This window comes from Lutra lutra, chromosome 2 (genome assembly GCF_902655055.1).
Source record: "Lutra lutra chromosome 2, mLutLut1.2, whole genome shotgun sequence".
Classification (NCBI taxonomy): Eukaryota; Metazoa; Chordata; class Mammalia; order Carnivora; family Mustelidae; genus Lutra; species Lutra lutra.
Window position 1 is genome coordinate 3,124,291 of NC_062279.1, and position 14,905 is coordinate 3,139,195.

At 42.5% G+C, this 14,905-nt stretch overlaps 1 protein-coding gene across 3 annotated transcripts in view; it reads right to left on the bottom strand.

Annotated features, from left to right (window-relative positions):
* Window positions 1–14,905, bottom strand: part of CSMD1 (CUB and Sushi multiple domains 1) — a 2,014,336-nt gene that overhangs the window by 225,266 nt on the left and 1,774,165 nt on the right. For all 3 annotated transcript variants that reach the window (XM_047713603.1, XM_047713595.1, XM_047713613.1), the window contains 4 exons: window positions 14,573–14,668; window positions 7,192–7,395; window positions 6,167–6,291; window positions 5,488–5,584 (listed from right to left, as the gene is read on the bottom strand). In XM_047713603.1, the coding sequence (XP_047569559.1) occupies window positions 5,488–5,584; window positions 6,167–6,291; window positions 7,192–7,395; window positions 14,573–14,668 (522 nt within the window). The remainder of the gene's footprint in view (window positions 1–5,487; window positions 5,585–6,166; window positions 6,292–7,191; window positions 7,396–14,572; window positions 14,669–14,905) is intronic.

Here is a 14,905-nt window from a genome sequence, read left to right on the forward strand (position 1 = left end):
ACATTGCGATTTGGGTACTAGATTGGGTACTAGAAGGGTTCACTGCTGCTGGGCTGCTGTTTTGTATTTGTCAAAAGACAGAGGTAAGAAATATGCACGCATGCACAGTGACTTTTTATTTTTCATCTATACATATTAAAACCACAAGTTCCCTGTGATACCTCTCATTCAAATCCAGTTAGCTTTCCTCATTTCCATCTTTCTAACTCCTTTCTCCAACACTGAGAACCCTGCACTACTCTCAGTGTGACTTACGTCTTCAGCTCCCATGTATGTCCCCAGCCTTTCAATGTTCCCAGCTGCTGGCTTGTTCTGCCGCTCTTTGCGTAGTCCCAGGCTATACCAAACACGCCCAACAAGTATAGGGACAAAGAAAGTCAGCCAAAATGAAATCTTAAAATTCATGCCATCCCTCTCAAAATTAGGTTCTACTATGAAGATGCCATGTTATGTCCCCTGGGTTTGAAACCACTCTTCCTCACAGCCTCGCGAGTCTGTCCAGCTGGGAGTAAAGAGGAGATCCACAGCCAGAAGTAAAATGAAGCTCTGTTTTTAAAATTTGGACAAATGTAGCATAACCCTCCGAAGAAGAGGGAGCAAGGCTTCCAAGAACCTGTGTGGGTTAAGGATGAGGGTCAAGGCCAAGGTTTGGCTGGGGACCCACACAGTGAAGCACACATGTAGAAAGACAGAGAAGGAGAGACACAGAGGGCGAGAAGCCAGAACCCAAGAAAATTTACCCCAAAGCTTGCAGGGATGAAGATAGGAGACCCCTCAGATAGTTGGTCTCAGCCAAAACTTAGAGAAAGAAAGAGACAGACCCCAATGATCCATGAGTAGGAGGATGAGTTAAAAGAGACCACTGATGATGAATGTAGTCACATTCCTTTCCTCAACGGGGGTCATCAGGTTCCCAACCCCAAGAGCAAGAGGCTCTCACCATCAGAAAAGCCATCGCTCTTCCCTTGGGCGAGGGTAAGTAAAATGATATCGAAACCTCGAGTTTCCATGTAGAACTATGTGCGAGGTGCAGGGTGTAAAGCCTCCCTTCCCCTGCTATCACTGTATTACATACAGTGTCACACAGCAGTCCCTTTGAACCACACAGGGTATATGCTAAGACCCCAGTGAGTGCCTGAAACCACAGATGCACCAGACCTTATATATGTTACGTGTATTTTCCTACATGTGCACACCTGTGATGAAGTGTCATTTATAAATTAGGCACAGTAAGAGATGAACATCTAAATACAACAGAATAATTACAACAAGTACCATAATAAAAGTTTTGTGAACGTGGTCTCTCTCTTTCTCTCAAAATATGTTACTGTCCTGTCTTCAGCCTTCTCGGGACGATGTGAGATGATGAAATGCCTGTGGGATAGCATGAAGGAAGGTGCGTGACCCCAGCATGTGACAGAGTGTCAGGCTGCCACTGACTTCAGACAACATGTCAGAAGGAGGGGCCTCTGCTTCCAGATGGGCCACCGACGGTTGTATGTGGGTAATTCAGACCACGGAAAAGCAAAACTACAGGTAAGAGGGAACTAATATATGTATGTAGAGCATACATTAGCCATTTTCTTGATTATTTTTTCAGTTGGACATATACAAGAACCATGAATCCATTCTTCAATTGAATAAACCTTTGGTATTCACAATGGGTACAACTGTAAAAAAAAGTCAAATTTGTGAACATGCTCTCGCTCATTTTTTTCCCCATGTAATGCATATGTAGCAAAGGCAGAAAACAGCCCAGATGAGGACGATGTGTTGATTAGGCTCATTCACAAAAACAAAAACAAAAAACCAAAACAAACAAACAAAAAACCCGCTATTGTCTGGGAGGATGGAAATGTCCTAGAAAAATGCAAATCTCCCACAAATCAGACATCTTCAGGTCATCTCAAAAAACATGTAAACTTTTAAATATTAAACTAAAAAAATCTAAGTGGTCTGTTTAACTTCAGGAAAAAGCATGTTTGCAATATTGCGATATTATAATAGATTTGCATGTGGTACAATGTTGTACACTTTTTAATGAAATTCTACTTAAGTATAAAGAAATTCAACCCAAGGGCCTGGAAAAACATATTGTCAGCCAGACTCTTCATCCTTGGACTATTCTGAGCAATAGGGATGTCCTTGTTACTCACAGTGGACTCCTCCAACCACACCTGAGTTCATGGTCACCAACATCGTGATTATGTTTAGGATAATTCACGGTGGTGGTTGTGGGAAGGACGATCATGTACTAAGGGGCTTGGGACTCTGAGCCAGATGGTATCAGCCTGACCTCCCAGCCTTTGGGAGGGGAAGGAGCTGAATATTAAGTTCAATCTGTATCCAGTGATTGAATTAATGATGCCTACATCGTGAAAACCCAGTTAAAACTCTAGACAGCAAAGTTCAGGCGAGCTTCTTGGCTGGTGATGCATGTGTCCCTGGAAAATGACACAACCTGAGGACACAGAAGCCTCACGTTCAACACCCTCCCAGATGATGCTGTATGAGTCACCTCATTTGGCTGTTCCCAATCTGATCACTTAATAATACACTGTACTCATAAGCATATTGCTTTCTCATGTTCTGCGAGTTATCGCAGAGAATTATGCAAACTAAGATAAACCCCCAATTTATTAGCCAATTGGTCAAAGCGGGGGTAGCCTGGGGACACTGAGCTTGGGACGGGCATCAGAGGGGAGTTGGAAAACCACGCCTTCAAGCCACGAAGTGTGTGCTAACTCCTGGTGATTATGGTCAGAATTATATTCTACTGATACTTATATCAAATATTTTCTAAAAGATGGGGATGAAGGAGGGCACTTGTGTTGGTGCTGTTTGGAACTGATGAATCACTAAATGGTCCACCTGAAACTAATATTACATGGTATGTTAACTAAGTGAAACTTAAACAAAAACTTAGAAAAACTTATATGTAGCTAAGATCTATACATTTAGCTAGAGGCATAGTTTACTATTAAAAGTGAACCCAGTCTTGACTAAGAAATGCATCTTTCCTTCTATAGTTTCAATTTTACTGATGGACAATAAATTTAAAGTTGTACACATGAAATAACAGGAAAAAAAAAAAAAAAAGGTCTTTTCTCCTGGCTATTTCCAAAAACTCAAACAAGGAAGAGAAGATGAATTACTACTGTTACTCTTCCCCGCATATGTAGGCAATGTGTTTCCTTCTTTTATTATTGTTATCGTTTTTCAGTAAGTCATTCCTGCTGGCCTCAGTCAGTCAGTCACACAACCATCTGAGGGGGCTGACCCCGCTCCCCGTCAGTGACGGGGACGTCTGCGTCTCAGAGCGATCAGTAACACCCCCGTGCCTGAGAAACCCGGTGGAAAAACAAGTTCGACATTTTACCTTCTCTTTGAAAAGTCAGCCTAGTCTGAATATTAACTGAGAAATACAAAATCACACATCTGAAAGCTAAGTTCACATCGAGTGGTTACTCAAGAGAAGGTTTAATACAGGCTGGTGTATATTAATTGATAAATAAAAATAAATCTGAGCAGTAAAATTTGAACTTCAGATAAAAAATGGCAAAACACATCCTTTTAAGTAAGTTTTATTTAAGAAAAGAATAAGGAAGAGAAAATATATTCACAGTACTGTACTCTATTTGTTAAAAAAAATCCACGTGTAAGTGATTCTATGGAGTCCAAGCCCGCATTGTTCAGAGCCGTCTGTGTAACGGACTCAAGCTCTGAACCACATGGTTCTGTTGCCTGGAACATTTCTGCTCCCCTTGATTTATCTGCCTATATTCTGCTGATCTGTTAAGATACTATACTTTTTCTGAGATATGTTATGACATCAGTTAAGATACACATATTTTTTATTTTTCTACCAAATCCTAGAAAAACATTACTTTGGACCTCCTTTAATACCCACGCCTACCTGGAGTGCTGCATATTTGCCAGAAGTTACAGATATTATTATTTATATTATTATTGTTATTAGGAATTATTCAAACATATTTTATTATAACTATTATTGTGTTTTGCTGTCTGGATGCAGATTTTTAAATCATGCTGTTGTTGATGCTATTTTTACCATCAAAGACTTTCTTTTTTATTCCTAAGAACACAGGGTACTTGATGCACAGAGAAGGTACTTCAAGCCATCGCATGCTAAGCTGAACTGTGACAAGAGCTGTGTGGACCGGAGTGCATGAGTCTTCACAGAGAGAAGAAAAGGCGATGAAGCCCGAGGGACTGGGGGACTGCCAGGGATGGTGGAAGATAAAATCCCAAAAGATCCATGATACCAAGACAAACGAACATTAGATGGCGTGTGAGAAATTACACATCAGAGTGGTGTTTATTGCACGAACTTTAAGTGGCCTCGTAAAAAATGTGTTTCTATTTGCTGGAATCCAGAGACAGGATCTGGGGAGTCATTTAAGAGGAGGTGATTAAGTGAAAGGTGCAGGCGCTGCGCATGGCCAGCCGCCGTCCACCAGCATTTCTAACCCCCTGAGCAGCGGCAGAATAGAGACGCGTGGAGATGCGCACAGAGAAGCCGGCAACATAGTCCAGCCTGGGCAACACAAGCCGTGATCTGTGGGCTGGGGGACACTCCTAGAAAAGCGATTTTTTTCTCCGTACAATTCTGGATGATTCTGAAATGTGTGTGCATCTTTGTTCGTCACTCGTAACGCAAGGTAGCAGTAGTACTGAGTGCAGAGTGCTGGTGTGGGACTCAGCCTGGCCACTCAGGGCTCAGGGGCATCACTGATGGTGACGCGGGTGAAGGGCATGGCGGTGATGCTGACGGCGGCTACTGGGTCAGGAGTGTGGGTGCATCTGTGCCGAACAGGGTGGAAGAGGCAGGGGAAGCTGCCGGGATGAAAGAAAGGGCAGACCGAGCTCAAGGGCACTGGGTATGGGAAAGGCAGGGAGGGGGCTGCCACGGCCAGTGTGGAAGCGATGTGTGCAGAAGTTGCAGGTGGGAGAAAGAGCAAGGAAGGACTGCATGGCCGCTGGCCACGGTTCATGGCAGGTGGCTGATGAGTGAGCGGCATCTCTAGCAAAGGGTTGAGATTTCCTGCGATGCTGATGGATCAAAACACTTGCAAGTCTCAGGCCTGAGTGTCCCCACTGCAGACTGCCATTTTCCTGGACTGCCTAATCTCAGAGGACGTGTCTTCTCCAGAGCTGAGAACCGTGACCTACTCTCTGCTCCGGCCCCATGTCCCGTTAGTTACTCTCACTGGGTCCCTTGGCCCTGGCCTCAGCCCATCACCTGCGAACGTGCTGTTACCTGCCACTTCCTCCCTGGGAACAGAGCTGGCCCTTGGTTCACCTGTTGTGTGATGGGCTTCTCCAAGATTTCAACACTAGCCACGCTATTACGGGTCTGCAGGAGTTTGCTAGGAAAATGTCCACACCGATCTTTTTGTTGCTGTTGTTCCTGTGCTAGTGTTTGATGATTCACAAACAAAGTCTGGGGAGCTGGTGTCATCTTACCTGAGAAACTTCCCAGCCTGGGCGCCGCCATGTCACCGCCATCGTAGATCTCCAGAGAGTCCCAGTTCTGCTCAGTGGCAAAACTGATGACTTGAATCTAGCAAACAACAGTTTTCGGTTAGTGTGTGTGCTTGGATTAAAGAAATGAGCCTGATCATGGGGGGGTTTTCCCATGAAACTGAATATATATGCATAAGAGAAGCGCGAAACCTAGGAGCATAAACCATGAGAAGACATTTGAAAATTTCTACAAATGATACTTTTGATTGCTTTTATCCTAAAAATCTATCATTGTTATCCCAAACAGAAAAATGCAATTAGAAATGCATTGCAGAAGCAGTAAGAAAAGGGAGACAGGTTATGGTTTAAATATTTAAAATAACCATTGCAAAATAAATAAATAAACCAATGCAAAAATAAATAAATAAAATTACCAAAACTAAACTAAAATAAACCAATGCAAAAAAATAAAATAAAATAACCAATGTGGAAATAAACAATAAAATAGAATAAAATAAAATAACCAATGCAGAAATAAATAATAAAATAAAATAAAATAACCAATGCAGAAATAAATAATAAAATAGAATAAAATAAAATAACCCAGGCAAACACAGAAAGCAAGCACAGCACTGGCGAAACCATGTGCGCTCAGGCGTTATGGGCACGAGGGGCTTACCTGAATCCCTGATCCCTCTGTAACTATGATTTTCCAGATACAGTTTAAGTTGTTACCATAGGGTTCCGGGTAGCCGGGGGATAAAATTGTACCTCTGCGCTGAGTGAAATTGCCACTGCAGGGGACTAAAAGACAAAACCGTATCTCATAAAAATAAAGACCGCAAAGGACAGCATGAATTTGATGCCTCACTGTTCTTTGCCATGTGATCAGATAGTCAGAGGCCTGCAACAGCACTTGTAGCCAGGGTCAGATTGAGTCTGTTCTCTTAGAAACTCACAACATCATTGATTATTACCTACCAATATTACCAGGTTATAGATCTGGTGTCTAAAAGTTAATTTCTTCAAGCTCTCTAAAAGGGGTAGTACCTAACACTGGCATCTCTGAAGGGAATTCTGTTTAGGATACTTTCATCCATACAATGTAAGGAGCTTTGCAGAGAATTGTCTCCTAGAGGTAGACCTGGAACTCCAAAGGAAATTAATGGGATTTATGAGCAAAGCAGAGCGGAGAAGAGACGCTGCGAATGTGCAGGGGAACTCAGAACTAATCATGACTGCCCTAGAGGTTCTTACACCAAATGAAGCAAATAAACTATAACTAACAATGTCATTGTTATTCGGGCCGCATTAACCTATTACTTTTTAAACCTTCATCAGCACACATTTATTAAAAAGGACATTACACAATACAGCAAATCACCATTATAATGATTCTTCCCCAGAATGAAATTACGTTCCATACCCACGGCTGGAAAGTTAATGGCACACTTAATAAGTATTGAGAAAGAAAACATGTTTCATACTTTTTTATCTAATGAGTAGTTTCATGAAACGTAGTAATCTTTAGGGTTTAGCTGCTACTCAATTACGTCGGATAAAATGCATCGTCTTTAGACAGGTCTGGAGCATGACCAGATGTTGGAGACTGGACATAAGCATTGGGAAACAGCTCTTCAACCAGCTGTGAGTCTGGGCTGGGCAGCCTACGCGAGGAATCCCGCCTCCTGGACGCAGGCTTACCTATGCAGCTTGGGATCGTGTCATTCCACTGAGCTAGAGCATTAGGCACGGACTGACATCGGATAGCCGTGGAGCCCTGAAGGAGGTATCCCGGGTTACACTCGAAACGGACGATCGAACCCGCCGAAAACTCCGAGCCGATTCTCCTTCCGTATCTGGGCTCAGGGATAGAGCTGCACTGGGTATCGCTGGTTCGAGGCACAGCTAGAAGCAAGCACACAGCACAGCTGTCTGTATGTTCCTTGGGAAGCCAAAATAACCACTTGGAAGTAGAGTTAAGAGGAGTCCAGAGAGAATTTATGTTAATATAAGAATTAATAACGCTTTCTGCAATTTCTAGAGGGAATGATTTGGGGAGCACTTTCCCATCTGCATTTCATCCTTTTACCAACCCTGAGGACTGCCTTATATTCTCATTTCAGACGAGGAAAACGTGGCATAAGGAGCATTAGTGCCTTATGAGAATTGAGTGATATTCAGGCAATTAAAATTAATCAAGCACCCAAATCACCGTGCTCATGATAATGAGGTGACTAAGAACTTGTTCTTATCCTCAAAGACCTTAGAGTCTAGTGAGTGTAACATGGCCATTGCGATGCAATAACAAAATAAAAGTAGAACTCCCCGTAGGATCCAGCAATCTCGCTTCTGGGTCTACATATGCAAACAGTACACACGTCAGCATCTCAAAGAGATGACTCTCCCCCCATGTTCAGCGCACCCCGAAGGAGAGCCATGCCATGGAAACAAGCCTGGAAACAAACGAAGGGTCCGCTGATCATGAATGGGTAGAGAAAATGTCTTATATCCATGTAGTGAAATACTATTTAGCCTTAAAAAAGAAAGGATTCTGCCATTTGTAACAACATGGGTGCTCCTTCTGCCTCCTGATGAAAGTCAAGATGCCCCACACCGCTCGGATTCCCCTGCCAGCACTTGATTCACAGCAAAAGCAAATGCCTTTAAGCCTGTCCCAAATCACTGGCATGAACCTCAATCCTATAGCCAGCCCCTCTTGGAACTTTCTTATGAGACCCCCCCACCCCAGGGTCTCCGGGTGTGTGGTCTTCACTGAGGCAGCTTGTTTGGTTGCGGGCGTGTGCTTATGGTCTTGGTGGCAGCCGAGAGCAGGAGAGCCTCGTTCAAGGGTGGGGTGGGACCTCCATTTATCTTGCCCATTGGAATTCTCCATCTGTAAGAGATTCTTTGGTTTAATCCAAAGGGGCAGGGATACAGTTTGAAAAATACGTCTACCGGTAATGACGCCTGTTAATTACGCCAAACCAACTCTTTGGGAAACAGACCTGGAGGCAGGCACCTGAAAATGCATTATTCTGTCTTTGTTCTGTGCAGTTCGCTGGAAGTGAGTCTGTCTCTATCGTCACCAGGATCCTCTCTCTCAGACTGTGCATGTCCTCATCCAACGGTGCAGGCCTCAGAGAGAATGCGCTTATGTAGTCATTTTCCTTAAAACAACCCTCGCTCCTCACACTGCTTTCCCAACAGGCTGGCCTCATGTTTGGAACTGATCCTGAACAGTGGCAGATGCCACGTGGGTCACGGCTGTTAAGCAAGCGCTTCTATGAGCCTCGAAGGCGGAAGGCAATTCTGACAAAACTGTGCTTGAGTTCAGTGTTGACGTGTTTCCTGTCAGAGGCGATTTGTAAAATTATAGACTAACAACTCCAGCTGAAACAATTAATGATACATCAGAATGACTCGTTTTTGTAACTAAAGACAGGATGCAGAATAACTCCAATATTATAATAAAAATTGCTCAGAGCCCCTATTTGTTGAATTTCTTTATCTGAGTATTTTGTTACAGTTGAGCAAATAGCATGAGAGCAAAAAGGAAATGAATAAAAAATATCCCATGGAGGCTTCAATTCTCAAGAATTTTTTTAATCCAAATGGAGAAATATCTCCAAGGGCCACTTTTCTACCTGTCCTGAACACAGGGAAAGCCCCCCGTTCTTCATGGCAAATCTTCCACACCTATGTAAGTGGCCTCATCCCTGTTTGTCCGGGTAGCGCAGCCACGCCAGGGTCCTGTGGACAGGCACAAACACACCGTCAAGGTCATTCGGACCCGTGACACTATTGAGCCTTTCTTCACGAACTTCATCGTTGTCCTTTTTAAAGGGAAATAACAATAAACAACAACAACAAAAAAAAAACACCTGCATTTGGATGAGATTATGAAGGACAGCTTTTAGAAGACGTTCCCAAAGTGAGGAGAAGAACAGCTGTGATTCTGCAGAAGGAACAGAAGCGAGCAGGGACTGGGAGGCAGGACGTCCATGCAATGCCTGGGGAAAATTGGTGAGCAGCACCTTTTGCTCTCCGCACGTCCTCTGGTTCCTGCCCTTCCCCTGGATGCTTTGCGCAGCATCAGAGAGAAATTCCATCCTCCGCGGTAATTACACTCCATTTCTAGCAAACGGTTTCCTACTGCTGTGACACCAAATGGAAATCAGCACCATGGAAAGCGAACAGGGGATGAGGTCAGAATGAGTGACGTCCTGGGTGGGGGCTCATGCGCTGTCCCCAGGCGGGCGGGAGCTGGGGCTGGTCTGCGGAGCTCCCAGAGCACGCACAGGAAGGGGAAGCGTGGTAGCTGCGTCCTGGGTCTTCACGGCCCCTCTTTCAGAGCAGGTGTAACAAGAAGACAACAACAACAGCCATAATAATAACGAATCCGGATGCACGTAGCAATCGTTTGCAAAGTCTAAGTGAGGCGGCCGTCCCGGTTTCATTTATATCTATTTTTCAACAGATGTATCTATTTTTCAAAATCATTCTGTTCCGGTCATTGAAAAATCGGACTTGAGCAGCCATTACTAGTCAGTGAATTTAAACACGCATCACTGAATCATGACCAAAATTTATGCTTACTCATCTTGGTAAACCTATGTATTTTATAATCTTTCATACAAAATGTGAATTTCTTAGAAGTGGAAAACCTTGTAATTGATGCCATCTAAAAGGAGATGAAGCCTGGTGAAAATCAATAAAGACATGCATTTACATGCCGCGGAAGGACCTCGAGCAAAGACCAAACTCAAAAAATGCATTTCCATGTGTCTAGATTGTTCCTCTGTTTCTTGTAATGCTAAGGAGAGTGAGTCTTGCCATCAGAGGATCCTGGACCAGGAAGCCCTGAGCTAGAGAATCTGGGAAGCTGGGCTGGGAAGCAAGAGGCCGTTTCAGGTGAGGCTGGGGGGAGGGGATCTAGGTTAGAGCTGTCCATGAAGCTAATACGCCTCAGAAAGACAGGGATTCGGGGCCAGCTGACATTTTTAAGTTGGGCTCTGTGCAGAGGTTTGATCTAAAAATGTGCCCTCCTTTTCCTCTTGAAATACTCAGTAATTCCTACCTGGTTTACCAAGTTTGGCATGAGTGACTTATTTCAAGAGAAGGTAGTGTTGAATTCTACATGGAAATACATAAGAAAAATGATTGATATGTGGAAACAGCCAAGTGGTAAACATAAGACAGTTCAAAATAGTATTCTGTTGATGAGGGACACTGGCAACCACCATGTTTAATTTTAGGTAGGCTCCATGGTGAGCGTGGAGCCCCATGTGGGGCTTGAACTCATGACCCTGAGATCAGGACCTGAGCTGAATCAAGAATTGGACGCTTCACTGACTGAGCCACCCAGGCACTAACCATAAGTTTAGTCAGACACATTCAGTCCGGAGCACAGGCAAAGCAGGGAGGGGGCGGGCAGGGCAGGGAGGGGTTGGGCAGAGCAAGGAGGGGGTGGGCAGTGCAGGGATGGGGAGCAGTGTAGGTGACTTTGAACCATCCTGCATATATCAGCATGAACCTGGGAACAAACAAGACAGGAGAAGAGTGTCTTCTCTGCCTTAGTCGACCTCTGTGGATGCACAGACTGGTTCCTGTGTCATTTCCAGTATTGCTAAGGTTGATGCTAATACTATAAGGTGTGTATTTTGGGGCCACGAAAAGTCTATGAAGGCAATTTAAGTACTTTATAGAATAACTATGGATGAGAATTCCTCTCATCCTAGAGGAATCAGACTGCTCGATTTGTTAAGAAACAGTAGGTAAGTCTCCCACACGGAGGCTTTCTTAGGATGACATGAATTCTGATTTTCTTATTGATCTAAGAATACATTGACTTTAGGTGTAATATATTTCTTTTGTACAGCGGCAAAGATTATCTAAATGTGCAGAACCACATTTCCTGATTGTGGGTCCTGCCAGGGTCTAGGTGTGGGAGGCTAGGGAGGAGAAGAAAGGCTCAGGCATCCCTAAGAGCTGGGTAAAGGCTGGGAGGAAACCTTATCCCGCATGTCTGGAAGGAAATCCAGAACGCATTGGGATGTTTTCATGTTTACAAACCAGTTGTGCTGCTCTCCTGTCTTCATGGGAGTGTGTTTATGCAGGACAAATACTACAGCGGTCCAGGCTGGTGCAGAATTCTGGAACAGTGAGAGAGAGACGCTCACACTTCAGTAGAATCCCTAGATGTTTGTTCGTGGTGGGTTCCCACAGCACCTTTGCTTCTAAATTCTGTTTGACGGTCACGCCGCTGAGGTGTGTGGCTGCTGAATCAGAGGCAGATGCCAGGTTGCCCAAGGAGGACCAATGCCTGAGCTACTTTTTCTAAAAGGTGCTCAACAGTCGCGGAAACACATTATCTATTCTCAGTCTCTGTCCAGCGCATACCATCCTTGTAGGACTCGTGACCCGTGAATTGGTTGCTCCATCCTGTCTAGACAATGTCCTTGAGTCTTTAATTCCATAACGTCTAGCAGCCAAACAAAACTCTTCACAGGTGCTAAGTTAAACCACTGTGGAAGAGCTATTTAAAGTCTTGTATTAGGAAGGTGCCCCCTGCTCCCACCGACTAGCCTCCTTTGGTGCTCATGGGTCCTAACTCACTCTCTTTCAAATATGCCCTTCTACCTCGAAGTAGCATGGAAAGCAAATGAAAAACAGCAAAGGCATAAGTCAATGAGGACACTTTGTAAAATAGATAAATAAATAAATAAATAAATGAATAATAAAGCCTCTATCACATCCATTTCTCCACAAGATCAGAAAGACCGAAACTTCCTTATTATTAATGCCTCTTTATTAACCAGGACATCATGGAGGCCAAGAGACAGCAATCCTGGCTTCCACATCCTGGTCCTGCCACCTTGTTGGCCACAGAGATCTCTAACAGTTTTTATAACACAACTGTCTGTTAACAGAGTTAGACACCCTATCATCACGGGCATCACAAAGTCCCTGTGCAATTTCAGGCTTTAATAACTTGTGAAAGAATGAAGCCATAAGTGGTATACAAAAGAACTTTTCAGGAAGTTTTTACACCATAGATTGCAAATAATTCCTTGGCTTCCATAGAACTGCCATCTTCCAGAGGCAATGTTCAATTGAACTTCATGTATACACTGAAAACTTCCCCAGGTGTTCCTGACTGGTTTTTAAAGTGCATTCATGATTCTAGTTCTTTACTTCCAAAGGATTTAGCTTTGACAAAAAGACATCAATTTTTGCATAAACTCACTGTAGGCACAAAGCACGAAAAGGAGGTGTATTGAAACTTAATATAATAAAATATTGAGGATGTTAGAGTCATTATATATTTGTAAAGACAAGGAGGATGTATTCCTCTTATAAATGATTTTCTTTCTACTTTTCTGTTTTGATTCATTGTAATGGTAATATGTTACTTTAAACCAAGAAATATAAGTTTTAAAATCATGACTTCTGATGATAATATTTGTAAATAGGATAGACATAGGGTCAGTTGCCTCAGATATTTTATTCGATGATCTGATTCATTTTCTAATCTTATAAAACAAAACAAAACAAAACAAAACACCCCTTATCAAGATGGACAATGCCAGCAACTTGAACTTTTCCAGGATAAAATATGTATTTAAACCAAGTGGTCCTTGGTATCTTTATATATTACCCCAACGTATTTGGGTTTGTAAATTTGCTTCTGCAAAATAATATAATTTATTTAAAGAAAATTAGGAGTAAAAGGTGAGTTGCCTACATTGGTCACTGTCCAATAAAGCTCATTAAAAATATTGGTTTAATTGTTTATATTTTAAGAAAAGGTATAATTTAGAACAATGTAACTGATTGTAATTGAGTAGAAACATCATTGAAGCAATTACTGCCTACACTGGGTTAGAGATACTTTCCCTGTCGCTTGCTGTCAGATACCTTCCTATTCTGTTTCCATTCTTTCTCAGACCACCTCACTGCTGAACACAGAAGAGGTTTTATAGCAAAATATTCTATAATTTATAAAATAATTATTTTGTAATATAGAGTTTATAAAAATATTTCGAGGGCTTGGATTTTGCCATGTAAGAGTCTTAGGAATGAGATATGAAGGAAATGACACATTTTCCATAATTTTTTAATAAACATGATGATGCTGCCTAGTATGTTTTCTGAAAAAGTCTCTATTAAAGGAAGAAACCACTGGTAGTAAGTGATCCTCCTCCACTTCTGAAGAAAATATTTAAGAGCAGTGAGGAATCTCTCTAGCCTCAAGCAAAACTGAAACCTAGAAAAGCTAAGCATTCCTTCTTATTTTGGAACAGACAGTTTATATCTCTGTAGATGGTGATCTCTGTCACATCACAAGCTACACAGCAATTCCAAGTACCATCCAAAGGCCTGCTTTGGTCTTCAGAAAGTGTAAAAATAGTTTACGTATGGTTTTTCAAGTTAATGTAATGAACATGCAAAATAAAGGTAAACTAGAAATAGGGGGAAATCCTCATTTTTAAAGAATCTTTGCACAATCTTAGACATTTTGAATACTGTCCAATTTAAAAAAAATAAATATAAAGGTTTCAAAGTGTCAGAAGTTAATAGAACACAAACAAAATAAAATAGGTAGTTAGAGGGATGGGTGCATGGGTAGTATTTGGGGATTTGCAAGATTTTGTGAAGTCTCCTTTTCAATAGTTTTTACAGGAAGGTCTGGAATTGTACAATGTGCTTAAAGGTATCTTATTAAAGCAGTTACTAAAATCTAAACCATCATGAAACACTTTGCTAATTACATGAAATACTGTGATGGATGTGAAATCCCTTGGCCAATGTGAGGAGCTGTGAAAGGAGAGGTGGTCCGCGCATTCCCCGATGGTACCAGAGCAACGAGCTGTTTCCCGGTCTTCGTAGAAGCAATATCCTATTTCAGTGTCAAAAAGGAAAGCTGTGATGTCCTTGATAAATCGTTTGGGTATAAATATACGAATACCCTCAATTTCCTAAATATAAAGCAAAACAACGCAACGCAGATATCGTTTGTGCTTTAACTGAGCACAGCGTGGGACAGCGCAGGGGAAGACCACAGCGCACCAGTGAACTTTACCTTGGTAAACGAAGTGGAAGCCCCGGGCAGACGCTCCACTCTTGGCGCTGAATCGCAGGAGAATCTGATTTGATGTCGCCAAAGGTAATGTTTCACCTGAGGAAAAAATCAGAAACCATAGAAGAGATCCATGGGAGGCACTGCACCATTGGGGACAATATTTTGGAAGTAATTGTTAACTTGGAATTTCTCATGTAACTGTTGGACTTCTGTGAAATTTCCCTTTGGGTTCAGGACTCAGACATATCGTATTTATCAAGATTTTAAAACTTTCCTTATCCATTCGTTCTGTTCAAATGTTGCTTTAGCCATCGTCTCATGAAGTGGGCACTG